At 41.3% G+C, this 27,294-nt stretch overlaps 1 protein-coding gene across 1 annotated transcript; it reads left to right on the top strand.

Annotated features, from left to right (window-relative positions):
* Positions 1-26,583, top strand: ube2e2 (ubiquitin-conjugating enzyme E2E 2). The gene is made up of 6 exons (XM_080427581.1): positions 1-158; positions 1,880-2,063; positions 3,401-3,451; positions 18,977-19,109; positions 23,463-23,610; positions 25,768-26,583. The coding sequence occupies exons 2-6, from the start codon at positions 1,888-1,890 to the stop codon at positions 25,863-25,865; spliced, it is 606 nt and encodes a 201-aa protein (XP_080283707.1). The 5' UTR covers positions 1-158; positions 1,880-1,887; the 3' UTR covers positions 25,866-26,583.
* The last annotated feature ends 711 nt before the right edge of the window (positions 26,584-27,294 follow it).

Here is a 27,294-nt window from a genome sequence, read left to right as displayed (position 1 = left end):
GGCTGTGCTGCTGCTGCCTCAGTTTTCTGTAATCGCTTTTCCGTCGCTACCTCCAGTTAAATAGCAAGGACACGAGAGCGAGCAGACCGACCGTGTAAGGATATACTTTTCACCTGGGATTATACACACGGAATACCCCGTCGACGGCCAGCTGCCAGGTAATATTAACTCACCAAATGTAGCCCGTCTCGCTTTTAGATGCACGTAAAGTAAGTAAAATGTCCCGCTGAAGTGGCGTTTTTTCCAGTGAGGAGGAGGAGGAGGAGGGGGGGGGACGTTCCTCCCTTTGTGCCGAGGTAGGGTCAGTGCACTCCTCCATGCACACAATGTGGACACTTAGAAGAAAAAAAAACGTTGAGGAACCATCGCACATTTTCGCGAGCCGCTCATCTCGTCCGGGTTGTTGTCGTCGACTACTAGCTCCTCGATCAGCCCCGTCTGGATGATCACAGCGAAAAGGCGTTCTTCTCTCTGCGTATTTTTTCCCCGAGTTTCAAACGGCCGAGGCCTTGTACTCTTTTAAATACCCCGTGGTAGGTCGTACCCACCGCGGCTTCTACTTTTCCCCCCTGTATGTAGCCCCCTAATGATGTTATTATTGCTGTGTGTGTGTGTGGACGACGGGCTCCATTTCACAGTCTGAGGGAGGAGGGGGGGGGGGCGGTGGGGTGTGTGCGTGTTTGTGTGTTGGAGGGGGGGGGGGGGTCGACCTATTGTGTTTGTCGTCCTTAATGTTGTTGACTTATCCTATTTGATCGATGTCTTTTTTTGATAACGGCCATAATAACAGTACCCCCCCCCCCCGCCCCCATAACAGTAAACCCCCCCCCCCCCCCCCCCCCCCTCACTTGGCCTTTGATGGATTTCACAGGCTGCAGTCTTCTCTTCACACGTTGATGTCACATCATGATCTCAAACGTTTGCGGCTGTTGTTGGCGAGTCGATGCATGTTTCTGACGAGTGGGTGTACATTTTAGGCGTTGATGTCCCCATCGTGGATGGAACAACCGACCCCCCTCGGGGAAAGGCGAGCCGTTCGTGCCACTTTTAGTTCGCCCGTTTTGATTAACAGCTTCCCTTCTCCTGCCTGGGATATATAGACTGCCCTGATCGGTTTCAGCTATATGTCATACAATATGTTTATTTTAGCGTTCCATGAAGAGTGCTTGACATAATAGGACAGGGGCAACGTGCTCCCCCTCCATCACACAGGGGGTACAGTGGTCTGTTCCATGTGTCTCTTCTGATCTGTCACAGATGAAACGGTTACAACTTGGTAATTGCATTTGCTCCCACTCAGCAGGTTATCACTAAACATTTCATCAATTCAATGGGTGCAGTTGTTATCCTACAGGATTTCCAACCCTTCGTTCTCGTGATGTATCTTCCCTAGTGTAAAACAAGAAGCATGGACCTCGGAGAGGAGAAGACCACCCACAATCTGTTTTTCTTTCTTTGTGTCAATGAGTAATTAAATTGACGTAATCGTGTGGGTCCTAATTAATACCCCACCATCCCATTATATAGGCGTAGCTTTATCCCCTATCAGATCTTTGTAGGCTGCCATAAATGTCTACCTTGCTTCAGCCCACTCTCAGCACGTCCTGCAACCAGTAGCCTATTCTATTTTAGCCTTCAAGCACGACCAACTGCACATCCATGAAATGAACACCCCTTAACTTGGCTGCCCCCAAATGTACAATTTTCTGAGATTAGATTGACTTTATTGTCCTCTGTAATGGCAATTTGCCTTCACTGCAAAATCCTCAGTGTTCATTTAACTCAGATAAGTGTACAAATGGACCCAACACTGGGGATTTCACAGTGTTTCCTCTCTCTCTCCCAGAGGTGATTTGACATGACACTCTTCCATTTTCAGGGCCCAAGATGTCCAGCGAAGTGCAGAGACCGGACGACAGCCCCAGCACGAGTGGGGGCAGCTCGGACATTGAACAACGCGAAGTAGCGCCACCAGAACAGGAGCGTGAACAAGCACAGCCCAAAAAGAAAGAGACGAAGATCTCAAGTAAAACCGCTGCTAAACTCTCCACCAGTGCCAAGAGGTAAGAGCGTGAGTCTGGTTCAGACACGTGGTATTTAGGCAGGGCATGTTTGTTTGAAGGCCTCTCTCTCTGCCCCCGGGATGTGGGGTGTGTGTGTGTGTGTGGGGGGGGGGGGGGGGGGGGGGGGGTTAAAGTTAAATAAAGCCAATAGGGCCCGCTGGCATTGTTACTTTGATCAGTGTTGCTATTCAGTATGCCACTGAACCCACATAAAGAGGGTAATTTATACAGATGTCAGATACTCAAGGTGGTAAAAAAGGTACTCGAAGAGATACTCAAGTGATACTCAAGATGGCCTGCTCAGTGTAGATGGCCTACACTTCTTTGATTCAACAGTTTATGTTGAATCAAAGAATCTTTGCTCATTTATTTGAGCAGATCAAACCATACGCAGTAAAATCCAAAATGTATCCATTTGTAACTCTTGAGAGTTTACAAGTGTACATTCTCAAGAGTTAGATGAACAATAAGGATTTTAGTGCATTCACTGCACCACTCCTGTTTCCCCAACCAAGCAGCACCACATACCCCCATAGCAGACTTAGCAAGTAATTCTCAGAAAGGCAAGCGATGACAGAAATATGCAACCAGTTGAGCAAGCGTATTTTTATGACAAACGATTGATTTTATGATCTCCCTTTGTGTGTATTGTAGCACTGCAGCCCCCAACACACAGTCTTCAGAAGGAAGAAAACTGTAAAGTTTAGAAGCTTTGCTGTTTGAAATGCTGTGTATGTCAATATTACTGAGGATTATTGATGCTCTGCAGATACACCTTAGCAACAGTGTTGGAACAATTGCCCTTCAGTTATCCTTTGGCATCTGCTGTTGAATGTCATTGCAATAATCTTTATGTATGCCACTGTAATCTTATAGTGCAGCTCTAACTTCCATTCAGTTCAGTAGAATTTAATTTATCCCATATGGGACATCAGTGTAAAATATGCAGTGTAAAAATACAATTCGATACAAACTTATACATTGATTCTTAGCAGGTATGATTCCAAACAAGAGTGTTTTTTTTTTTTTTTTTTAATCCATATTACGCTTTTCATATTGATTACACCTGACAGCTTTATTACTGTGTAATGACATTGTATGATCCATTAATAATAAGGTAGGTAATGTTTGCATAGAGGTATGAGATGTACCCATTGCCTATATCGCTGTCTGATGCAATTTTAATGTAGTACTTCATTTCTGGATCACTATATAGAATAGAATTATCAGACCTATCTTAATTTGATGTTGATGTTTTACAATGAAAGCCTGAAAATTATTCTGAATCAGTTGATCTCTAACAACAGATTAAAACGTGAATGTTTTTATTTTTCCAGGATTCAGAAAGAGCTTGCAGAAATAACACTAGACCCACCCCCAAACTGCAGGTAGGTCAATGTTATCTCTCTAGCTAGATCTTTAGATCTCTGTACCCAAAGGGAGCTTTTATGGTCACACTTCCCTTATTGTCAGACCATGCAAATGTATTTTTTCCTAATGTTGCCTGAATAAACCATCTATGCATGATGGACAAAAGATTGTGCTTTAATGCACATGTCTTTTGTCTCTCTGCCGCCACACTGCCATAATGCTATTCCATGGGTTTTGTTTTGGGATGATAATCTCTGGCAGATTAGTGAAACTCCTGCCTATTCTAGGGCTGTTTATTCCTTTAAAAACACATTAAAACATGGGAGGAAAAGCAGTGGTGTGACTTCAAATGCTGTTTTGATTCTGATGTGGTTCCCCCTCGTTCTTCTGGGGATTTACCACAGACAATGGTTATTGTGTGCCACTGCCACGGCCCTTGGCCCTTTGAGGAAGAGATATATCGCTAGCGAGTGGCAGACCACATGTGTATCATCCACTCCAACATGACTAAAGGCATCCCGTGGGGACACAGCGCAGAAGCCAGCTCCTATTAACTTAAATAACACAAAGTGACATTGTCATTGATTATGCCTTTGTTTATTACAATACTAATTACCCTCCAAATCAGCACTCAGAGACAAATTAAGAAAGAAAATGGAGGCCAAACCTAGATTCAGGATGTTTCACTGCTGAGGAAGACGAGCTCTGTAGGGTGTTGAGATGTTGACAGGCACCTGTTAAAAATGATTAAGGAAAATGACATTGACTCATCTGGTCACTGGTGGTATTAAATTACTTAATCTCAGAAAGCCTTGTTGAGGGAACAAATTGACGGGGCTCATCCGAAAGTCTAATGCATGATTTATACTTCGTTGCATGTCTGTGTCGCACACCAAAATGGCAGATCAACATGCTCACAATGCATCGTGCTGTGATGCTTTGTGAGCTTGTATATCTGCTATTTTCAGTGCACGACACAATGTGCAACCAAGTATAAATCAGGCATAAGCCTTTTATCGATAAACCGGCAACATTTCTCATTCAAACCCGTAACATACTGTAGGGTTATTATTTTACTGGAGGCTAAATGAGATGTTGTTTTTCTTGACGACTTAGAAATAATCTATTTTCAAAAGGTATCCATCTAGAAAAATAAATAAAAGATTTCCTTGCTTGAGAGATTTAGCTGTAAATCGTTTGAAAGTAAAATAATCGCTAGCAGAAATGTCATACTTGGCACGGAACTAGTTGCCTGGGAAACAATTAAGCTTCAGGATTGTTCCTTCTGTGTGTTCCTTCTCTGTGTACACAAATTATAATGTGGTTCCTTTGATTCACCCAAATAGATAAGTGGTCTGTTGAAAGTAATAGCTGAAAACCTCACAAGATGGCACCACCACGCAAGTCAATGGAGGGGGGGGGGGGGGGTCGCTCGTTCTTGATAGCAACGATGGAATAAATGTATCAAAAGTCATATTTCTCATGTGAACAATCAGGGCGCAATTTACATATTTGCATAAACAAGTGCGCATGGCGGAGCCAATGTCGTCATTTGTATGCCACACAACACTTGCTTCTGGCCAGGTTGGCCTGAAAGGTTATTCATTTCATTCCCCCTGCACAAATGGAGTCACAGCCTGTTGGCCCCCCTTCAGGAGACAGACAGTGAGTTGCGCGTTAAAAGAGATTCACCTCGGTACATTCAACACCCAGAGCTGGGGGCCAACTGATGTATTTCTTTCATCTGTCTCTCTGTGAGAAGCTCAGGCAGGAGAGAATTTCCCAACCTTGTCATTGTGTAGTAAAACCACGCACTCTCCTCGGTACCATCTACAGTCTTGGTGTTTGTATCACCCATGGAGATGCGAAGTGGATTATGCTAAAGTAGAGAGTAATGCTTTATGTGCTTCGGTGTACACAGTAAAATCCTCATCGTTAATTTATCCATTTGTAACTCTGAGAATGTATTATTTAACAGCAGAGTTAAATGAAAAGTGAAATAATGGAAAATAATACATCAACAGAGCTTTTAAAAGAGTGTGTAATCAAAATATTGTTTCCCCCCCAGAACATATTATTATATTGCGAAGTAATCATTTTCATAATTATGTCGTGTCCAGAATTAGTGTTTTGTTTACCTCTAACTGGACTGCTGCCATTATCCATGTGTGCTTCTGTTTTCATTGGGTAAGGTACTTTTTCCCCCTAAAGAGATTCTTGGAGGCATCCTGCAGTGGATGGCTCCAAGCATCATTACAATGGTGCAAACTACCTTATAGACTTAATGTATTTTAAATGTAATACATCCCGTTTCTGAAAACATTTTGTTGCTTTCCAAAATAAACTTGGCTCTATAGGACCCTCACTTGGAGAGGTACTTCCAGCTTTTGTCATTTTTAACTGGGCTTTTGGTGTCAACATGAAAAACCTAAGAATGACATTTTCATCACTGTGAACAAAATTGGTACAGGTTTATGCTATGTCACTGACTGAGTATTTAAATTCCACCCATAGCTTTATCTTACTCACAGTATTGTGACAGCTCGCTCATCACCCTGACATTGTCTGACATGCATTAAAACAATGAGAACATTTTGAAATCCAAGTGGATTTGACATGGTAATTATTCTGTCATACACTTCAAATATTTTGTACTCATGTGTTTACATCAGATGCACATTAAGCAGGATTTGAAAAGAAAAGCACTTCTCTGGACTGAAAATTGTTATCTAGGCAAAATTCTGTGACGGTCTGAACTCTTAAGCCAGTTAGGCCTACACATAATAGGGAACAATACTCAGTTTAAGGATTAATTTGAAAGGGCCTAGGACACTTCAATCAATATTGCTGTAATTCTCTTTCAAAGCAAGAAACACTTAAGGTGGTTACACACCGGCGAATATGCGAATATACGCAAAATTCAGACTCGTTCCGAATAATTAAAAGACGCTTTTTTCGCTCCGCGAAACTGGTGTGGAAGCTTGCATTGACTTTATAAGGTTTTTAAAAAAAACGTAATATTCGCATGAAAAAAATCGCCCCGGTGTGTAAGGACCTTTAGACTTAGAACAATTAAATCTGGAGCCGCTCAAGACAATGAATGGCAGACTTAATTTGTAGATCTGTAGATTGTTTGACTTTTTGTCCTGTTAAACTGGTGGAGTCAGTTCTGAACAAGAATTTAGCCATATCCACCCCCAAAAGTTCTAGCTCTCTGGTTTCTGGCTTTGGCACAGAGCTGTTTGTGTTCACAACTGTTAATGGTGCCATTCCAGGCTATTTTTAAGATTTCTTTGACAAATTGTTGTTTTTCAGGTTAAATTATAACGCAGCACACAGACAAATCCAGCCCTTATGGGTCTGTTTTTCGTGCAGGTCCAATTTTTACATTTCAGAGTTAAGTTTAACTGCATTTTACTGTGTAAAAGGAGAAAAAACATGGCTTAGAAAAACTACTAACAAAGCTCACCCCCACCCTAAGCCCCAGGATTGGTAAACAGATAATCAATAACAACACTAAATAATGGATCCATCGTTAAAAATAGCAGTTACACCACATGGAAAATATAAGAATAGGCATTGCATAGGCTTTTTGAATCTGAGGGAATTAATATGCCCTTATCGTTCCCTCTTACTCTACCCCGTTCTATCATCCTCATCTACTTGTTCTGATAGGCTCTTGTCAAGGGATTTCTACCTTATTTCATTTCATTCCAAGCTCTTCTGTGTCACATGCATGATCATTTGAGTGCATTACATCTCTTGTTAGTGTACTGGTTGTGTGAAGGCTTGTACCTTCTCACATCCTTACTAGTGACTGCCTGTCATTTAGCACATTGGGATGTCGGAATTCGGACATATTGAGAGAGCTCTCGCTCTCATAATTCATTCTGGATATGCAGTAAAATCCTCAGTGTGAATTTAACTCTTGAGAGTTAAATTCAAAATGGATAAAATGTATACCGAGGATTTGACATAGGAGTGTGACATAAATGCCTTTTTATAGGTAAGGGAGGTGAGTGGTGTTCCTCTTAAATAGACTAGATAGAAGATGGCACTGCCAGTGAACAGCACAAATACCCCCTCCCCCCTCTGAATCTAATTGGTATGATGATGCAGTGTCCCAACAATGACCAAAACAGAGCTGTCACTCCCTGATGACATCATGGAGGGAATGTTCTTTTCACAAGACACCCAGCTGGTCATTTCGTCATGTGTTCACTGGCTCCCGTCCCAGACGTGGATATATGTATCTCTATCATTATCAAGTGTCACCAAGAAGCTTCCCTTTGTCAATGAGGTCTCTTGACCTCTAATTGTCTTTTCGCTGATGGGGTAATTTTCATTTCTGTGGCAACTGCATGTTGGCGATGTGCTGTGCTGTGCTCCTATGGGAGTTTGTGCGAGTGACGCACCCAGGACCATTTTTCACAGTGTTGAGTGCCATTAAGCACAGCAGGGAGGGGCATCAATATTCATGAGGGGGCGGAGACATGAGGGGATAGTGAGTGAGTGCCAGAATGCCTCCTGGACATTCTGCTGTCTTCTACTAGTAACTTATACAGTAGTACGTGAATCAATCTATAGGTCTGGTTCTCTCCATAGGAAGCCGGTCTGAAGTGAATAAATAAAGCCCAATGTATTCAGATAACTACATTTGACCTTAGACATCTCAGTGTCTTGTACTATAATATATACACTCATTATGTAATAGAATTTCCTTCAGGATCAATCTATCTCAAATGTATCTGTCTAAATATGTATGAATAGAGTCATCATACTTTGTTGTTGCATTATTGGCCTGTCCCTCACCATTTAATGACTACATTTATATGTGGCAAAAGCACCACATTGAAATGAGAATGACTTCACAAAGCAGAATAAATGGACATGAATTGGCTCTTGGTCTTAAAGTTGTACAATGCAAAATCACAACTAACGATTTTTAGCAACCTCTGCTGGTCACTACCGTCACTGCATACAATTTCCCTAGTCCTCGATTACCCAGAATTCCATTCGTTTTCACCGGAAGCCGGAAGCGTTTCAAAAAGCGATCTTTTAATTGTTTTATACTATCTACGGATCGTTTCTCTTAGCCAGTGGAGCATTAGTTACCATGAGCTGTGCTTTCTTTTTCTGTTCTTTTTCGATCTCCCAATCCTACATTATCTTAAAATCAGCGTGAGGTTCCTTTTTGTTAATAGCGCGGTAGTTCCTGGCCAAACAGGAAACCGTTGCGGTAGTTCCTGAGGACGTCGGCCACGACGTCATGACGTTGGCCAGGAACGTCATTTTCCCGGGAAAGTCCCCCCCGTACACGTTCAATAGAAAATATATAAATAAAAGGCTTCCGGGGGTGAAATTCACGGAGTGGGTGTTGTGAAGCTTTTGCCACTCGCAAAAGATATACAATTTAACTTTAGTTTTGTTGAAAACGTTACCTAGTATTACTTTAAGTGAGTCTCTTAGGTGAGTCTTAAATGCAACGTATAGTAATGCAGTAGCGGTACATAATGACACATGGTGCAATAACAACAGCATGGCTCCTACAGTGAAAAGGGTCTGAAGACATGGTTCTGGTGTTATCTCTGCATCTCCTATTTAGACTCCCAGTCTGTTGTCATTCACGTCTTGTTACAGTACGTTCAGAGTGGGAAAGTATTTGCTCCCAGTGAATGAAGGTAACATATGCTCTGCTCCAGACCTCAAGACATCAGCTCATGTTAATGTGTCCGTAAAGCTTTCCGCCGCAGCCCTTGTTTGACAGCTAATGCCCGTCTTGATTCATGCGTGTCATTGAATTCTCAATGTCCTCATTTGCGCGGTACTTTCTGGCAAACATTTGTCCAGAATGTTATTAATGGGTTTGTGGGGAAACCATGCATGAAGCACCAGCGTTTAGACATTTTGTGGTGGAGTGTTGTTGCCGTTATACAACGGCTTTCACAGCAGCAGTTTAGGTCAGGGAGACTCAGTGACTATAATCTGTAGCTGATGTCAAAGCAAACACAAGAATCCTTGGCAAGTGAACAAATAATACAAAAGTAAACAGTCGCTTTAAGATGCCATTAACACTTGCACAGGGATACTATCTTAAAATGTAATGTGTTTCTACTTTGAAGTCGAGTCATAAATAATCAGCCCTACCAAGTAGCTTTTGAGGTGTCTTTTTTTTTGTTGTGATAGCTTTCAGTGACGAAGGGAATTCATTGTTAATTAATCCAGAACTTTTGCTTATAAATGGTCAATTGAACGATAATTTATGTAATTTATGTCCCTAAGGCAGTGATTCTCCTTTCTCAACCTTTTCTGGACTTGAAAATCTTGAAAGCATTCGTGGCCACCCATCTGACCACTGAACACGGCAGCCAGATCTGTGTGTATTTTCAGAGCATGTTTATTTTAATGATCATTCAATCGATTGTGTTCCACCTTGGATCAATGGAACTAACGTAGCATACTTTAACTCTTTCACTGCCAGATTAAATAAATAAACTAGAAAAAGTGCTCCTCGGAGCACAGGTCTCCGCCAGGTCAGGTAGGCTATTGTGGCCTCCTGGTGGCGCTATAATAGGCCAACGTGAAAAGGGTGCCATTTCTTCTTAGGCCTTGCACGACAATCGGACACTGACTGCATTCATGATTTGAGGCATTTTGTTAAAAACATTTGTTTTGCTAAATTAGACCTGCTGGTGGCGCTATAACAGGCCAATGTTAAAAGGGTGGCATTTGTTCCTCAACATAGTGTGAATGTGCGTGCAAAGTTTGACCGCAATCGGACTGTGCGTTCATGATCTGCAGAATTTTGTTCAAAACAAGCCAATAATGCAAACTTTAGATGTCAATCTTAGCCAATCAGTATGAAATATGAAAAATCAAACATCCATCGTGATCACATGACTACAGAGCTCATGTGTACCGATTTGCGTGAAATTTGGATAAAATTGGAACGAGTAGTATAAAATAATGTGTTTTACATAAGTCGGCCTCCTGGTGGCGCTATAAAAGGCAGATGTGAAAAATGCAGGGCAAAGGTTTTTCCTTGAGTGTGCATACAAAGTTTTACACAGATCGGTGCAGTTATAGGTAAAACCACGAATCAGCCTGTTATAGCGCCACCATGAGGCTGATTTGAAAAATTTCAAATGGTATTTCTTCCTCGGCCTAATGGGAATGTTAGTGCAAAGTTTCACGGAAATTTCATGCTGTGTTCATGATTTGAGGCATTTTGTTCAAAACGGAGCACTCCTGCAAACTTTGGAAGACATTTTTAGCCAATCAGGATGGAATATGAAAAATCTGAAAGACCCGTTTTGTTTAATGACTATAGAGATACTGTGTACTGATTTGCGTGATTTTTGGACAAAATCTGTAGGAATACTGTCAAAAAATGTTTTGCACAAATCGGCCTCCTGGTGGCACTATAAAAGGCCCATGAGAGAAATTTGGGGCAGAGGTTCTGAATTGGCATCCAGGGAGTGTGTGCACAAGTTTCGATCAAGACAACTGTGCCTGAGATTAGCTGGTCACAGACGGACGGACAGGGGGAAAAACATACTCTCTCGCCGTGCCTTTTTTGAAGATACAGCCATTTCCCCACATACGCTAAGCAGGAAGTCAATGGTGGTGGAGATATTTCGATCACGTCATCTCCTGGATCTTTGTGACTTGAGGATGGAAATAGTCGTGTGTTAGAGAAAACGAAAAAGTCGTAAAAGTCGTCTTTGGCAGTCTGAGCCTTTGGGGAAAAAAGTCGTCCTTGGCAGTGAAAGAGTTAAGTTCTTATTTATTGGCATCACTTTTTAATATTACTTCATTACTACTATTATATTATCATTAAAATCTGGGTGTTTTGCCAATTATTTGTGGGCCCACTTGCAATACCCTCGTGGCCCACCAGTGGGCCCCGGACCACAGGTTGACAACCAGGAGTACTTATTTCTCTCTTTACTGAGGTAATTTACACATGGTGTTAAAAAAAGGAATCCATGTCCAATATACCTAGACAAGGAACAGCTAATGTGGCATCAAGGGGACGCGGTGGAGTATCAAGTACTGGTAGCAGCACTCATTCTGATCAATGACCTTTTGGTTAGGAGTCCATTCCCTTGCGCACGCGGCCAAACGGCTGCCTGGAGTAATGTTGTTGGAGATTTGGTGGAAGCAGCTGAAAAGACCATACACGGTCAAATCCTCAGTGTTAATTTAACTGAGAGTGTACAAATGGAATCATTTGTGGACTCTCTGAGTTAGAAATGGTCTGGACACAAAATAGGATTTTACTGTAGTCTTTAATCATAGCTAAATAGAGTCTGTGACTCTATTGACTCTCGAGGAGCAAATTAATTAAAAAAGGGTGGAGAAAAAAATCACAGTATTACCTCACATTCCAAATAATTAAAAGTGCATTTCTTTCCCTTTTTGTGTGCACAGACTAATTTCACTGACATTTAATAATGTTTTTTTAAGTCTAGCCTAAAATTAAGAGAACACTATATGATATAAAAGCCATTTGGAAATGCTTAATATAGTCAAACCAAATCTTATTTTAAATGCTGCAGAAAAGTAGGGTATTTTGCGACCATGCATTAAAGCCCATGGTTATCCTACAAAATCGAAATTTGTTGTAGATTTAGCAAAAGTCTTTCATTCTGACAAAAAAATGGAAATCGATGATAATTAAGATTTAAACAACTATTATTTACTAAACGATTAGTAGGGGCAGCATTGTTTAATAGACTAATTGACTAGCTGCGCACATCCCTATTTTAAACTGCTTTATTTTGTAACTGGTCTTAGACAAATAGCGTATGCAGTCTAGTGTCACGGTTCACATTACAGTCACATTCAGCCAAGAATATTCACTATGATTTAGCTGTTGTCAATATTGTGTTGCCTGGTTTGAGGTCATGAAGTCCTCATTGTTGGGGACTGAAACATCTTGTGGTGCTTGTTGTCATCCTCCACTCCAGGTACACACCGCTGATCTGTGGGTTAAGTGATATTTCTATGAGTCATGATGATGTGCCGTTGATGCATGCAAAGCTTGTGTATTATGGTAATGATAGAGGCTCTACATTATTCATTTGTAGCCGGAGGCAAACGTTTGCACTGCATAAGAAGCTCTCTGCAGGCAGCACCTTGGACACAGAGAGGGAAAATTGCTTACACCAACAAAATGTGTGTACCTCAGGACCGTCTCCCTGAATTAGAATGGAGGTCTAGGGGATAATAAACGGAGCCAGGATTTTATTTACAGCATTGTAAAACATGAGCTGCTGCCACAGTGAGGGAAAAGAAAAACTTCCTGAAAGAAAGGACAGATTTTTTTAAAGCACTGCCTCAATGTATACCTCCTTAGCTCAATACCAACGGCTGTTTAGATTGATTGAACCCAGCATGTGAAATTGCCTTCTCGGGGGTAAAATTGTGTTATTCCCTTGGATGTGAAACTCTGTACACATAGGCTACATGTGTTCAGCCTTCTCCCTTGAAAAACTGGCTTGTTGCGGAATTAACCATCCGGTCAGTAATTGCAGTATTCATCGTGCAGATGAACAGTAAAAGGCTTGATTAAACACAAACCATGTCATTTGAGACAATAAAGATGAGAAACTGGAGGAAGATGGTGTCACCTCGGCCGTTGAGCTACATGGGGGTCTGGGCTTTTTCACGGTCAGGGGGAAAGAAGATTGCTTCATTAAAGCCCCTGTTCTGATAGCCTCAGCAGCCAGGCTGATAGAATGGAAGATCTTAACTAAATGAGTATGCCATTAGGGGGGAAAAGTGCCTGGGGGAGTCTGAACCGGAATGGCGAATAATACACCTAATAGCTTTATTTTGTGCACGACGGTATTCACAAGCTGAAAAACATACTGATTTACATTCAATTACGGGTTTACTTTTCCATGGTTATTTATTGTCTTCTGACATCGGGTGTTGACACTGACTGCTTTTCACTGATAGCACTGATCGCTTGCTGGCTCGCTTTGAAGTGGGGCAGGTTTTGTGCTGGGTGATGTTGCTATAGTGCTGGTACCATGCACACTCATGGGTTGGGTGTTTTATTTTTTTTTAAATATATATACATTTATCTTGCATTTTGTGGTCTGTAAGTATCTCACTTTATTATATGCTATTTACAAAAATCAACACAATTGTGTAAAGACAAAAGGTCTAAATTCTAAAGTCAAAATTGTATTGCCCCTTCAAAGTGTTAGTGGTAATTAAATTGGAACAATTTAATTTGTCAGCTATTGACATTTCATTGACCATACATGTGCAGTATCTAGATATGAAGAACATTTTCCATGTATTCCCTGCATTCCTTCATTCATTCATTGTCTGCATCTCTCGTCATCATACTGACAAAAACATTATTTGAATGTCCTTTGCATACATTTAATTGTAATAGAATTTGTACACTGACTAACTAGCTTTGCAGAACATCTTGCCAGTTTTAACACTCCAGTAATAGAGGCTGTTCTGACCAAATACCATGATTCAATTTAATACTATTCATTAATTTTCAAATTTGCACTTGTTAATGTGAGCAACTCTCTTCCGAGGCCTGAAATAAGAGGACACTATAATCTTTGATATTATGCGAATGTACAGTACAACTTAGATATGCTTCAGTGATTCAGTCCTTCCTTACCTTGTAATCCAGGACTTTAAGCTTATTCCACTGTTGGATTAGTTGTGCCTTGCTTTAGATATGAGCGCCATCTCAAATACAATACTTTCTCTTTTTGAACTATATTTTACCCGTTTGGAACTTTGGACAGTTGGTCAGTTTATATGTCAGATTAGACATGGTTGCACAAATTCAACTGGATAATCTAAAGGTATATTTATTACATGTGTAGTCCTGTTTCCAATATTTAAAATGTATCCATCTGTAATATGCGACAATGGTGTGAAGGTGTCCCAAGTCTCTCTCCTTATCAGGTCAGAGAGTGAGTGACATCGGCTGATCATCTGACAGCATCTCCTCTCCTCATCAATTTAATCACAACCTGATGTCTTGGGTGGGGGGGGGGGGATTAGCCCACAGACAATAAATGCAAGATTTGCGACTTGACATAGATTAGCCCAGCTCTCATACCATAAGATAAAGGTTATCATATGTCGGCATAATCTGTACATTGCCCCGTGTCTGGGGATGAGGTAATGTAGATGATTGAATAGGGCAGAGAGCACCCTAGTCTTGCACGCTGCTCTGTACCATAGGATAGAAAGGTCATTCAATATATATGGAAATTAGTACAGCTTTCCTTGCTTATGGATCATGTCTTGTTACTTGGATAGTGTTCATAATGTGCCGAAATTGAGGTGAGAGCCGAGGTATGTATGAGGAAGTAGGCCTGTAGTACATTCTTTTCCATGAAGAAACCGTTTTCTAAAGGGCCCTTGCATCAGCTGCCTCAGTGGCTTCCTGCGTTTCCAAAGCACCCAATCTCTTGTTTTTGTGTGTGCATTGATAAGGCTGTGTTTGTCCAAGTGAAGCATATAACAAGATCAATGCAAGATGCAATTACTTGCTCTCTCGCATGCACTGTAATACACATCCTCTCTTACTGTTTAAAATGTGTGACTTGACTACCGTACTTGTGTTCTGCTTTTGATGGCTGTCTTTTGCACAGTTAGAATTGTTGATTCTATTAAAAAAGAAATGATGAAGTGCAAACAGGGGAGATTGACACTCAAACGACTACCCTTGCAGTAAAAGCGTGAAAACGGTGTGAATCGGTGGTGAGACGTTTTATTTGGGTGTATCATTGCAGAGGCAGCACTCCAGCCAGCTGTCGAAGCGAGTTCCCACATGATTGTAATCTCGGAGGACAGGGCTGTGGCAGATTCTCACGGACACCCGCACTCTAATGTATCCCAGACTCAAGAAACAAATGACCCAGATACTCACTGAATCAAGGAATTCTGCCGACATCTATTGCAGGACGCAGATGTAGCCTCACTCTCATATGTAGCACTCTCAAACACTCGCACAGAGGGTGTAGGCTAATTGTGGGCTGCAACAGACACAGAACTCGTGAGCCGTGATGTATCATGTTTAATGTCATATATTTGTCCGGCACATCTGTCTGTGTTGAAGAAAAGTGTTTTTCCAAAGTCAGACAGAGGAAAGCGCTTCTGTTTTTTGTTTTGTTTTAGAGGTTACACCATCAGGCTAATTGAGGCTGCACAATTTTAGGTCTGGTGTCAGATTATTGGGCGGGGTTTGCTCTTCTCTCTCCTTGAGCAACTTGTCATTAGGGATGTAACAGTATACTGTTTTACGCCGGTATACTGTGCTATCAAACAACCATGTTTCTGAACCATAAGCCTTTACCTGTGCCCACAATATAAATTAACCCTTTAGATTTTATGTAATGTTATGTATGGTAGTGCATGACTTTCAGTTAATAAAGAAATATTTTTCTTCAAAGCAATCTTTTTTCTTTTTTTTTGATGGACCATAGTGGGATCTCAGATGTCCTGTTGATGAGGCCATGTTGATGATCAGTCTTGCCCAAATATAGAGGGATGGACAAACAGACAGGCCATAGGCACCTGACCATGCTGTAAAAAGCTTGGTGCATTGAACACACAACAGGGTCTAATAGTGGCGTGGTTTACCTGTGCAGTCAGTCCTTGAAGGCCGTGTGGAGCTCATACATCTCCATTTTCAAGCAAAAACTCCATATTTGGGCAGAATTTGTGGGGCACATACATATGCTGTTCTACAGAATCTAGACGGATGATCCCTTCAGTGCCACGCTGTAAAAATTAGACCGGTCATTGTAAAGCTGACACTGGCTAAATTGTGATTCATAAAAAAGATATCTTGTCTACTCAGTTACTATGAATTGCACAGAGTCAGTTGCAGAACTTCATCTTCTATAGATCTATTGCCACGGTCAAGGTATCATAAACATTATGGTATAACTGCCGCTATTAGCCGCACATTAATGTAGGCCTGTGGATAGGCTCACATGTAAAGACTTGCTGATGCTACGATTCCGCTCAAGTCTTTTATCTGGCTGCCCTCTGCATGCCAGCTGGAGCTTGTTGCAGTGACCACACCACCACTTACCTCTCTCTCCCACATTAATGGCCGAGTAAGAGACGCTCAGAGCCTGAATGAGGCAGCTCTCTGGGACAGACGCCACAAAGCACCACATGCAACCCCTGAGCTGGTGGGGGTCGGAGGTCTCCAAGCAACGGCCAGTGGTGGCATGCACATTCAGCTATTGACTTAGCCTTTACGCGGGGGCTCTTGTGCGGCTGTCAGCGCACAGCAGTATCGTGGCTGAGCGGAGGCTCTGCCACGCCGGCTCGTCTCTTATCTTCGCGTCTTATCTCGGCTACGAGCTCAAAGCCTCAAAGGGGGTGAAGCGTCTGCTTCCATTTGGAGGTGCTTTGAAAAGGAAACCCTAGTCTCTTAACTCTCTTTATATGCCTCAGAGAGGGAGAAATTTAAATCATACGACGGTAATGGGAATATTACCGTGAGGCGTGTGGAGCACACAAATGCATGCCAAGTGTCATGGATGGAACATCGCCTTGAGCGTAGATCAGGTGAAAGGAAGCTGTCTGTCTGATTTCACCAACTGAGAAGGTATTATATTATACAAATCTCAGTTGTCATCTTCTCTCCTCTGCATATCACATGATCACATTTTTGGGATGCAACAGTTAATCAAACTAGTCAATTTAATTGATTATAAAAGTAAAATTGTTAAAGTGTGCGCTTGTAGATCTGCTATTTTCACAATTTTTGCACGACACCATTGTGAGACAAAGTATAAAATAATGCTAAATGGTTAAATGGTTAAACGATACAAATCTAATTTATATAAAAAACACTTCTCGATTATTCGATTAATAAAAAAGTTATCGATAGAATAATCACTAAGAAAATAATCGATAGTTGCAGCACTATCAAATATCCACGTGTACACACAAACTGCACTCAATCAACGGAGCTTAATGATTGATTGCACCCCGATTAGACCCATGCTGTTATGAGGTTACTGCCCAGATGTGTCATTGGTGCTCTGACGATAGACCCTGTGAGTACCGAAACGTTTGCCTCTGCTTTGTTCAGCCCAGGATCTTCGTAATGAAGTTTTTATTTGCAATCCAGACTTGTAGTCTGATCTCTATATTTCTGTGTGCAATCACCTCCCCGCTCTATTACACACAAACTGAAACGCCATCTCAACATTCATTTGGCTCATTACAGGAACAAATGGCCAAAATGTGCCCCTTCCAATACTTCCAATTTGTATTACACAGTGTGTGTAATAAGAATTTTATTCAACCCAAAGAAAAATAATCCAACAGATTTCCTTTGTCCCTGGAACAACACAAGTCCAGATTTGTGGGTCCCTTATCAACACCAAATGTAGTCTTAACCAATTCCCCAGAGAAGACGTGATCATAATTAACTAATTAAAGAAGGCTTAGGAGAGGGGCAATACGAACGGGCAGCAAAGGAGATTAGCGGGAATTTGCATGTGTTGACACTGAAGGAGGAAGGTGGTGTCTAATGTCTAAATTCTATTTGTCCATTGTCAAGGACGCAGAGAGCCAAATGCTTGTCTCATGCTTTGCTATTTCATATCATTATTACGAAAGTACTGTAGAAAAACAATCTGTTTATGTTTGAAGGGGCCTTTAACTGTCTTTGCAAGCACCGTGAGAAATACTTTTCTAATTACATCTTTATAACTAGTCCCTACGCATGCTCTTGAATATCAGCAGGTCAGAATTAAAGATCATGTCTGGTAATTACACCAAATCGGTGGGATTGTTCATTGTCCCAGGCTTTGTGATCTGGACATTGTCCCAGTTCTCCTTCTGGCGCTGCTCCAGCGCAGGGTCTTACCACAAACAACTGTGGGGGAGGGATATCTTAATATGGAAATGCATTAATTACCAGAACCGCACAACAGATGCGACCTTCAGCCTTATTCAACATAACTACTCATCTTGTAAAAGAGAAAAATCACTTTGCAGTGGATGCCCTATAAATGTCCTTTTTTCTAAAAACAGCTTTTTAATAGGAGTACCCAAAAATATTCTATGTTTAGTGTTCACTGATTTATTGAATGTTTTGTAGGGTTTTGTCTTTAACCACTTGAACGCTGGGGAGGAACATTTGACAAAAATAGCAGATCTACAAGCTCACAATGAGTCAGATCGAATGGAGTTCAACTCCGTTTGACCAAGTATAGAGGGTCTAAGTGGTTAATGTTTTTGTTTCATTAATGTGTTAGGAATGCCTCAACAGCACATAATTGTATCTAAAGTCAATTTTCCTGCTTAAGAAAAAACTAATACTGGGCCAAAATCTCCATGGCTTCTTCATCATTCGCAAATCTCCCTTCATTAGCTTGTCAGACGACGGCATTTAGCTCCTCAACAGCTCTTCCATTTAAATCTCTTGTCCGCCCGCTGGCAGTTTGAACAGCAGGCTATCTATTCCATTGCACTTCAATGATTAACATATTAACGCATCTTCTGTTTCAATTTTCCAGCGCTGGCCCCAAAGGAGACAACATCTATGAGTGGAGGTCGACCATTCTGGGACCGCCGGGCTCTGTCTACGAGGGAGGCGTCTTCTTCCTGGACATTGCCTTCACACCTGACTACCCTTTCAAACCACCCAAGGTCAGCAGCCAGTAGACACAGCTGTCTTACAGCTTGTTTAGAATTGTTCAGCCACTGTGATTTGAAGTGGTTTCAGGCTCGGCTTTAAGGGATTCTTAGGTTTTTGTTTTATTACGCGTTGTCCTTTAAAGTGGTTGTCATTATCAAACACACAGAATGAGTTGAGGGGCGATCTCCCTTTGTCCCACTGTGCACCAGATTTACCCTTTCACTGCTGTGTGTGTGTGTGTGTGTGTGTCTCTCTCTCTCTCTGCGTCTCATGCTCTGTGACTCTCCATACTCCCTGTTTCTTGCTCTTTGAGCTGTGTAACCGGCAGCTTGGTGTTTGACAGCAGACTCAAACAAATCCACAGGCTCCGGCCTGGCTCTCTGTAGCCAGAGGGCTTGAGTGTTTCCGCCCCCCCCCCCCCCCCTCCCACTGTGATCCGCAGCCCCCATCTCTCTAACCCCTTTCCTCACCGCCGTCCTTTTTTCACCCGTAGCTGCCATACACTGTCTCACACAATGGAAATGCTCCAATGGATCCTCGCTCTGAATGCGCTCTTTGGAACTTGGGGATTTTCTGGGTCCAGGGATGGCCCCCCCACACACCCTCCACACACAAACACACTTTTTTTTTCAGGAACAGAACGGAGCCCTCCCGAATTGACGAGCTGGGTGGATGAGTTTCAGCTGCATGGGGGGAGGGGCTTTGAGCCGGGTGAGCACCGTTTGCTGGGGGGATTATTTATAAAGGCCTGTCCTGTGTGATTTTGGGAATGGCAAGGCTCATTAGAAGTTTCCTGTGGAAGGTCGGGGTCAGGCAGGCCAGATGTTGGTGATTGAAGTAGGACGAAGGGGGGTGTCAGGTGTCACGACCAAACAGATGTTAAGCGCATGTCCAAGCTGAGGCAGCTCTAAACAGTTCTGTTGTGTTTGTTGATGGGGTTGGACACACATCTAGTCGAAATGCATTGAGGTAAAGGTAGGTCACTGATGCAGTCTTTTACTAAACGAGAGGTACACATACACAAACATATTCAGCAATGACACAGAAATATTAATCCATGCATGCCATGACCAAACCCAATGTATTATTCTGACATGATAATTTTTTGGTTTTTGACTTCTGACAACAGTCATGTGTGCACTCGTATTTAAAATAAAATAAAGACAATCTTCAGGCAACATAATGTTTCTCAAGGCACATTAAAGCCTGCTCTTAAATATACAAAATCAAATATACATACATATAAGTCTTTTTTCATTACTTGGCTAATGTAATTACATTGTTATTGTAATGTTGCTGTATAAACATTTTGACCCAGTCTCCCACAACCCACAGTTTGTACGCCACATGGTTAGATAGGTGATAAAGAGCTTGCTGGTGCAGTGTTCCTCTCATTCATTTACTCTGGGTGGTTATTAATTACTATTCCGGGAGTTATATATCAAAACAAGGGTCACGGTTGTTATTGTTTTTATAGGCCTTCAATATACACCACGCTGCCCTCTGTTGGCTGGTCTAATGACATGAAATAGAAGACGTTCCAATGAGAACTAGATTAGATGGGCCATTTATAAAGGAGCGTATACATTTCTGCATGTTCGCAAGTTTCAGGTGAACAGTGCCCTGAGCATCATAAGTCCCACAACAATTCAGTTAGTCTAGTCAGGAAGTTATTTTTCAAATACTCCTCACTGGCTGTAATAAAATAAAGCAATCTTATGTAAACAGTACATGTCTGGCTAGATGCATCGCAATGTTTACTAGATGGTGTTAAAGAGGCCTTTGTGGAGCTATAGCACATTTTGCTGTCAGTGAGGCTGATTTGTCAGACTTTTCATGTTTGTTCTATCCACAGTGATTTATTTACCAGCACCAGGGCTGGGGAGGATTTGATGTGCCAGTGACTGGTGCATTCCAGAATTCACTATCCATTTTATCAATGCATAGAAATGGTGATTAAAAGGGAAGGCTTGTTTACCTGACATTATAGACAACACTAGGTACAGACAAAAATGTATAGGCATTTGGCTGATGGACGGCAATTGTCCATACTGCGCTGAAGAAGCATGCTCTTTCAAATGCTCCTTATTCGGTTTGTAAATTTCAGTGCAAATGAATGCACCCTTGTTACCCTACAAGAATAGCTGAAGCTTGACCTTTGTTCTGCATAAAAATGTCACATTTGGTCAGGGGAAGTGAGAGAGAGTGACCCTCTCCTATCCCTCAACAACTATTGTGGAGCATGTCATTTAGCATGGCACATAACCCTCAAATGCTGCAGTGGCCAAATTTAGAGAACTATGGTCATACCATGCGGCTCCCAGGTGTGCTTTAACCACTGGGTCTTTTTGCAGATTATGTTGAGGCTCCGTGGAGGTATTTGCTTGTCTGTGTATTCCATCCAAGTTTCTCAGCTCAACACACTCGCTTTGAATGCTTGGCTTAATTTGAAATTCAGAAATCTCCACAAATAATGCAAGGGTTTTTCAACAGGAAGGCTTGCCAGTTGCTTACTCACTGCAATAACAGGAAACTGGGGGAATAGGAGATATGTGGGGGAAAGTGAAGGGATTGTCCGTTATGCAATAAGATTTCATCAGATTTCCTAAAGACCCTAATCCACCCTCCAAGTTTAGGTGCGTAGATTTACGTTGGCTTGTTTTATACAGGGCTTTATTCTTAATGAAACTTCCTGAAATGGAGTTCAGATATATTTGTTTTATATCGGAGTTCAAATGAGTTAATAGGAAAAAACTACCTCTCAAAGCCAGAGTCCAGAGAGCCATGGCATTCATGTGTGTATTTATGCAGAGGTGGGTAGTAATTAATTATATTTACTCACACTCAGTTACATTTAAGTAAGTAACGCTTTTGAATAAATGTCTAAGCGTAATTTGAACCCGTACCTTTTACTTTTGTATACTGTATTTGTGAAGGAAAAAAATATTACTTTCACTCTTTTACATTTGTGCCAAATTTAAAAGCGTAAAGAAAAACAAATCTAAGGATTTAGCCACATTGCAGAGACTAAAGCCATTTTATTTCTATTGGACATTTCAGTTACGTTATTGTCATTTGTTTCCAAACGCATCATGCATTTAAAAGTCAAATAGGCCTTAGTACAAATTATGGGAACTATGTTATTACTGAATTTTGGAATAACACCCATTAACAGTTTTTTCACCATATCTGAGTTATGATTTTCTTGGGTGGGGTTGAAATCTGACCTGATTATGCACCACAGTCTACTCCTGTAACCATGCATATGCCAATCATAACTACAGTGCTGTCATCAAACCATTATTTAAGCTCCACACCTCATAATACCTCTGTATAACAGCATATTTGTTTTCATCCTAGTTAGCCGAGCTTGGTTTTAGCTAAATGTTATTCACACTTTAGTCACACAGCAAAATAGCTGATCTACAAGCTTCAATGTGTCACATTTGAGTTTGTAGATCAGCTATTTTCACCACAAGACAGCATCATATGACAAAACATAAATAAGGCATCTGTCTTTGTTGTGGCAAATGCACACAACCCTACCACTCATCAACTCAAGAGAGGAGGTGTTCAGAACAAATAGACATAACAATACAGTATTCCAACATAAATCACCAAATGAACACCATGACACAACACTACACATAAAGTCCCACAACATAATCCACCACACATTCCCATATTCAAATAATGACAAACATCACAATAAAGTGTGCCCAATTGCGTCTTGGGAAATCGACATGGAGAGCTTCAGCGAACACGCCCCCTGTGTTCAGACCAGACAGAGCAGAGAGAATGTTCTTTTTGTCGTGAAATTTTTTTAAATCATTAATTTGGCTAGCTGGTTAATAACGCGTTACTTTGTGGTGTGACAAATTGGATATGGGGGGCTTTCAGGTAGGAATTGCTTGGTGTGGGGGTTTGATTGGTAGTAATTTAGGGGGTGAATACTCACTCTTGTCAGGTTTCAGTATATCCCTTATTATTTTTGTTGTAGTTTTTAACTTTAAAGTCCTTTATTGTGAAATAAAACTCTGGTTGTGTCTCAGCCAATCGCAGTCTCAGCTGACCGTCCCGTCTCTGGGTTATGGGCTCAAAATGCATCTACACTGTCTTGTGTTGCCACTCATGCGCTGCGAGACAAAGAGAGAGATATTTGTTTTTAGCATCTATTGTTAATTATCTCCATTATGACCACGGATAAGGTCTAAAAGTGTGAAAAACATTTTTCATTTCAGCTCTTCTTTAAGTTGATGTTCAATAGTTGTCAGTTTGTCAACAAGAGAAATCTCCACACATTTGATGCACTCTGCAAATTCAGTTATTCTGTTTTTGATTCTGAACTGTGTGTACCTTGCCAGGTAACGTTTCGTACGAGGATCTACCACTGCAACATCAACAGCCAGGGGGTGATCTGTCTAGACATCTTGAAGGACAACTGGAGCCCCGCCCTCACCATCTCCAAGGTGTTGTTGTCCATCTGTTCCCTGCTCACAGACTGTAACCCAGGTAAAATGACAATGTTCTTATTTTCAGATAATTTTCTAATGAATTGTTATGTTGAGTAAATCAGGGCAAGGGTCATGTCGAGGATTTCAGTTGACACAAACAACAAAAACATATTTTATTTATTCTTATGTGATGAATTTCAATCAAAAATACTGTTATGGAGGGGCGCCCGCTGGCCTAGTGGTCCAGGCGCATACCACATACGCTGGTAATCCAGCTTGACAACGTGTCGCGGGTTCGACTCCCGATCTCGACGACCTTTGCTGTGTGTCTCCTCCATCTCTCTCCACATTTCCTATCCCTATCAATAAAGGCATAAAAAGCCCCCAAAAATATATATTAAAAATACAAAAATACCGTTATGGAAATTGGCATTTAATTGTGGTAGATTTTGAGAGATCTTCAGCAGGGTTTCCACTACTCCCCTGCCTCTAGCATGTGATTCTTCTATATGACCCCCCTCAGAACCATCTGTGACTTTAAGATTAATAATAATAAACATAGTTAACACTCCAATTTTGGAGTGGAAATTTCATTAGGTTGATGTTCTTATCAAAACTACTGTCCTTGAGGCCTTTAACACATCCACCGCCAGAGGTTAATCTCATAATGTACTCACCAGTGCCAAGGTGTTTTTGTTGTTTTTTTGTTTTTTTCATGTCGCCATAGATCTTGTTAAAATCCTTAAGATTGAGCCGTGAACGGTCTGTTTACATCCGCGAGATCTCCCTGTATCTCCCAGTGAAGACCGCATGTCAAACGGACTTCCATGACTGTAGTTAGAGCGGATTACGTTAAACAGTGAAATGCGAGGAGAAAAAACTACAGGAAGAGAATTGAGTTTCAGTTTCGTCTGTAGAATGGGAGCGGGCGTGATCGTCGAAACCGGATCCCAAATAATTCTATTTCCTGTCATCAAACCGGAAACGGAAGTGGATCAAAAAAATTCCGAAAGTGCACCCGGACCGCGCATGCGCGAAAAGACCGCAGCCCGTAGGACTACGGGCTCGGTGCTTAACCGTTGGATTTAACGGCCCGTAGAACTACGGGCCCGGCGGTAAAGGTGTTAAGGCTGTAACTTGTCACAGCCACGCTGCTCCTAATCAAGATAAATCAAAATTGTTCTTTTGAATTTGAGAGCTAGTTTATTTCATCCCTATTTTGGGGAAATCATTATAGGAGATAATAAAAAAATCTTAAAATAAAAGTCAAGCCTTAAAAGAACAATGATGAAACTAGCAGTGTTGCATTGGTGCACTGTGAGCTTGTAGATGGCTTGTTTTTGCTATGATTACAGGTGTGCCTTGAGGTTTTGACATGCCCATTGAAGTGCCTTCGGCACCAAAAGTTTGAAAACCACTGGTATAGAGAATAGGACCCATAACTGCTTTACATTTGCTAACGATACATAAAGCAAAATTCAGAGGAAAAGAATAAGTGGAAAATACACAAGCCTAATAAACTATTCGAGCACATCCAATTAAGGAAAAAGGATTGGTTTCATATTAGCAGAGAGCTGTCTAAAAAACCTGTACAATATACCGTAGCATACACAAGGGCCACATTGTATTGATTTCAATGGGATGCGAGCACTTCTCAACAAATAGTCTTTTACTGTGTGCACAGTTCAGGAGTTCCCAATACAACCAAAAGATCACCAGTACCCACCAGATCACCAGTATTTTTTTTAGTATTAAGTCTTTTTTAAGGTTCCGTTGTGTTAAGGTTCCATTGTGTTTGGCCTGTGCAGCGGCACACAGCCACGTTTTGGACGGAGCCTTTTTCAGCGTAATTACGTTGAAAAAGGCTCTGGCCGAAACGTGTTTATTCAAACATCTGAGTTTTTCCTCACAGTAAAAAAAAAGATGCTAATGGTGTCTGGCCTTTTAATAAACCTTTCAGCATTCTTATTTGCAGTGATATTGTGTGATAATCCTGAAATACCTTGCTTTGTTATCTGAAGTGGATTACATTTTTTCCCCAAGCGGTGGAGTACAGAAGACAGTGTACACTCAATGTTTGTGGCTGCACAGCTGTGATAAGCAGCAGGTTCATGGTTCAAGCCAGGCCAAGGTGCTGAACCCTAAAGTTCCTGCCCAGTGATCGTTGGTTACATATACAATGACTTACACATTCTTTCTTTCTCTGTTGTTGCAGCTGACCCTCTGGTGGGAAGCATCGCTACACAATATCTGACCAACAGAACGGAACATGACAGAATAGCCAAGCAATGGACAAAGAGATATGCCACATAGACTCCCTGTCACTCAACCGTTCCCTTCCTTTACCACCCAAGTCCCTCCTCATTTTACCTCTCTCTACCTCTCTCCCCTTTAGTCTGTCAAAGCACATTCACTAAGTGCAACAGTATACCTGTCCCTCTACTGTCCCCTCTCCCTTGTCCCTCCTAACCTTTTTATTTACCTTTTCTGTGTAAAGAACTGTCCTTTGTTCCTTGTTGACTTGAAAGCTTCTTTTTTATACAAAGAGTAGATTGGGATTTTTATTTTCCAATATCTGAATGTTGGAAGTATTGTATTGAGAAAAAAAAAATATTATAATTATCATACGCATTGTCCTTCAGCTATACAATATGTAATCTCGTTTTCTTAGTGGCACCTGGAACAAACATGCAGAATATATGCTTTTACTTTTTTTTTTCTTCTAGTGTGTGTTCTTTTCTTTTGATTTTGTATTTTTGTCATCAGTATATTATCTGCATGAAATGGGAGGAAGATTTGCATCAATGGAAATTTCATGCTTTTCAACTCCCTCTGGTTTTGTTTGTACTGTACGTATTTTTTCAAAGGCTTTTGAGGCAGACCACAAAAATATAGGTCTGCCTGTGAAAGAGGCAGGACTTGTATATTTACTGGCTACCCGCCACCTCTGCAATTGCAGAGTGGTTTGTTGTGCACTTGTATTACTGAAGCACCCAATAAAACACACTGTGGTTGGCTTGTGAGAATGCTCTCCTCTGTGTCCGAGTTTCTTGTGCCATTATGACCACCATAGAATGTAGACCGGACCATTATGGCCAATTCAATGATGATCAACTTGAATCTGCTTAAATCATCATCACCATTATCATCACATGAACAGTCCCATTAAACATAGCTCAGTTTAGGCTATTAAAACGGTTTTAAGATATGATGAATGATATAAATAATACTGTCTACAAACCTTCCACGGTAGCTGCATCTATTATTACAGCAAGATTTGCTGTTATTGGATTATTGATTGTATGCCTATTATGTTGTATTGAATTATGAGGTTGGTGATGATGATTGGTCGCTGCTTGCTTCTCAAAGTGGAGTTCGGGGACACCCCCACCTTGAGGGGGTTCCAGGTGGTCCCCAGAAAAATGTATCAATATATCATCAAAATCAGTTTAACCACAACCATATTTCATACTTTGGCTGCTATTCAAAAATAGCCGATCTACATTGATTGTGAACTTGTAGGTCTGCTATTTTTGAAAAGAGAGAAAATTTTGAACAATTAAGAAAAATGTTTAAGAACACAAATCTCTTATGGGGGTCCCTGCTTCCCCTGGCAGAAACTCTTTTTAAGATCGGGGTCCGCAGCCAAATACATATAAATCTGGGGGTCCATGACATAAACGTTTGAGAACCACTGCCAGGGGTCTGGGGCTGGCTTGTGGTAGACATTTTTGTCATCATT

Source organism: Gymnoscopelus braueri (genome assembly GCF_963280865.1).
Source record: "Gymnoscopelus braueri genome assembly, chromosome: 4".
NCBI lineage: Eukaryota > Metazoa > Chordata > Actinopteri > Myctophiformes > Myctophidae > Gymnoscopelus > Gymnoscopelus braueri.
The sequence above is the reverse complement of the archived record's forward strand: the minus strand, read 5'-3'. Positions and strand labels throughout refer to the sequence as shown.

Coding starts and splice junctions, on each gene's coding strand:
- ube2e2 (XM_080427581.1), top strand. CDS start 1,888: ATGTCCAGCGAAGTGCAGAGACCGGACGACAGCCCCAGCACGAGTGGG. Junction 2,064..3,400: donor CTCTCCACCAGTGCCAAGAG/GTAAGAGCGTGA, acceptor TTATTTTTCCAG/GATTCAGAAAGAGCTTGCAG. Junction 23,611..25,767: donor GCTCACAGACTGTAACCCAG/GTAAAATGACAA, acceptor CTGTTGTTGCAG/CTGACCCTCTGGTGGGAAGC.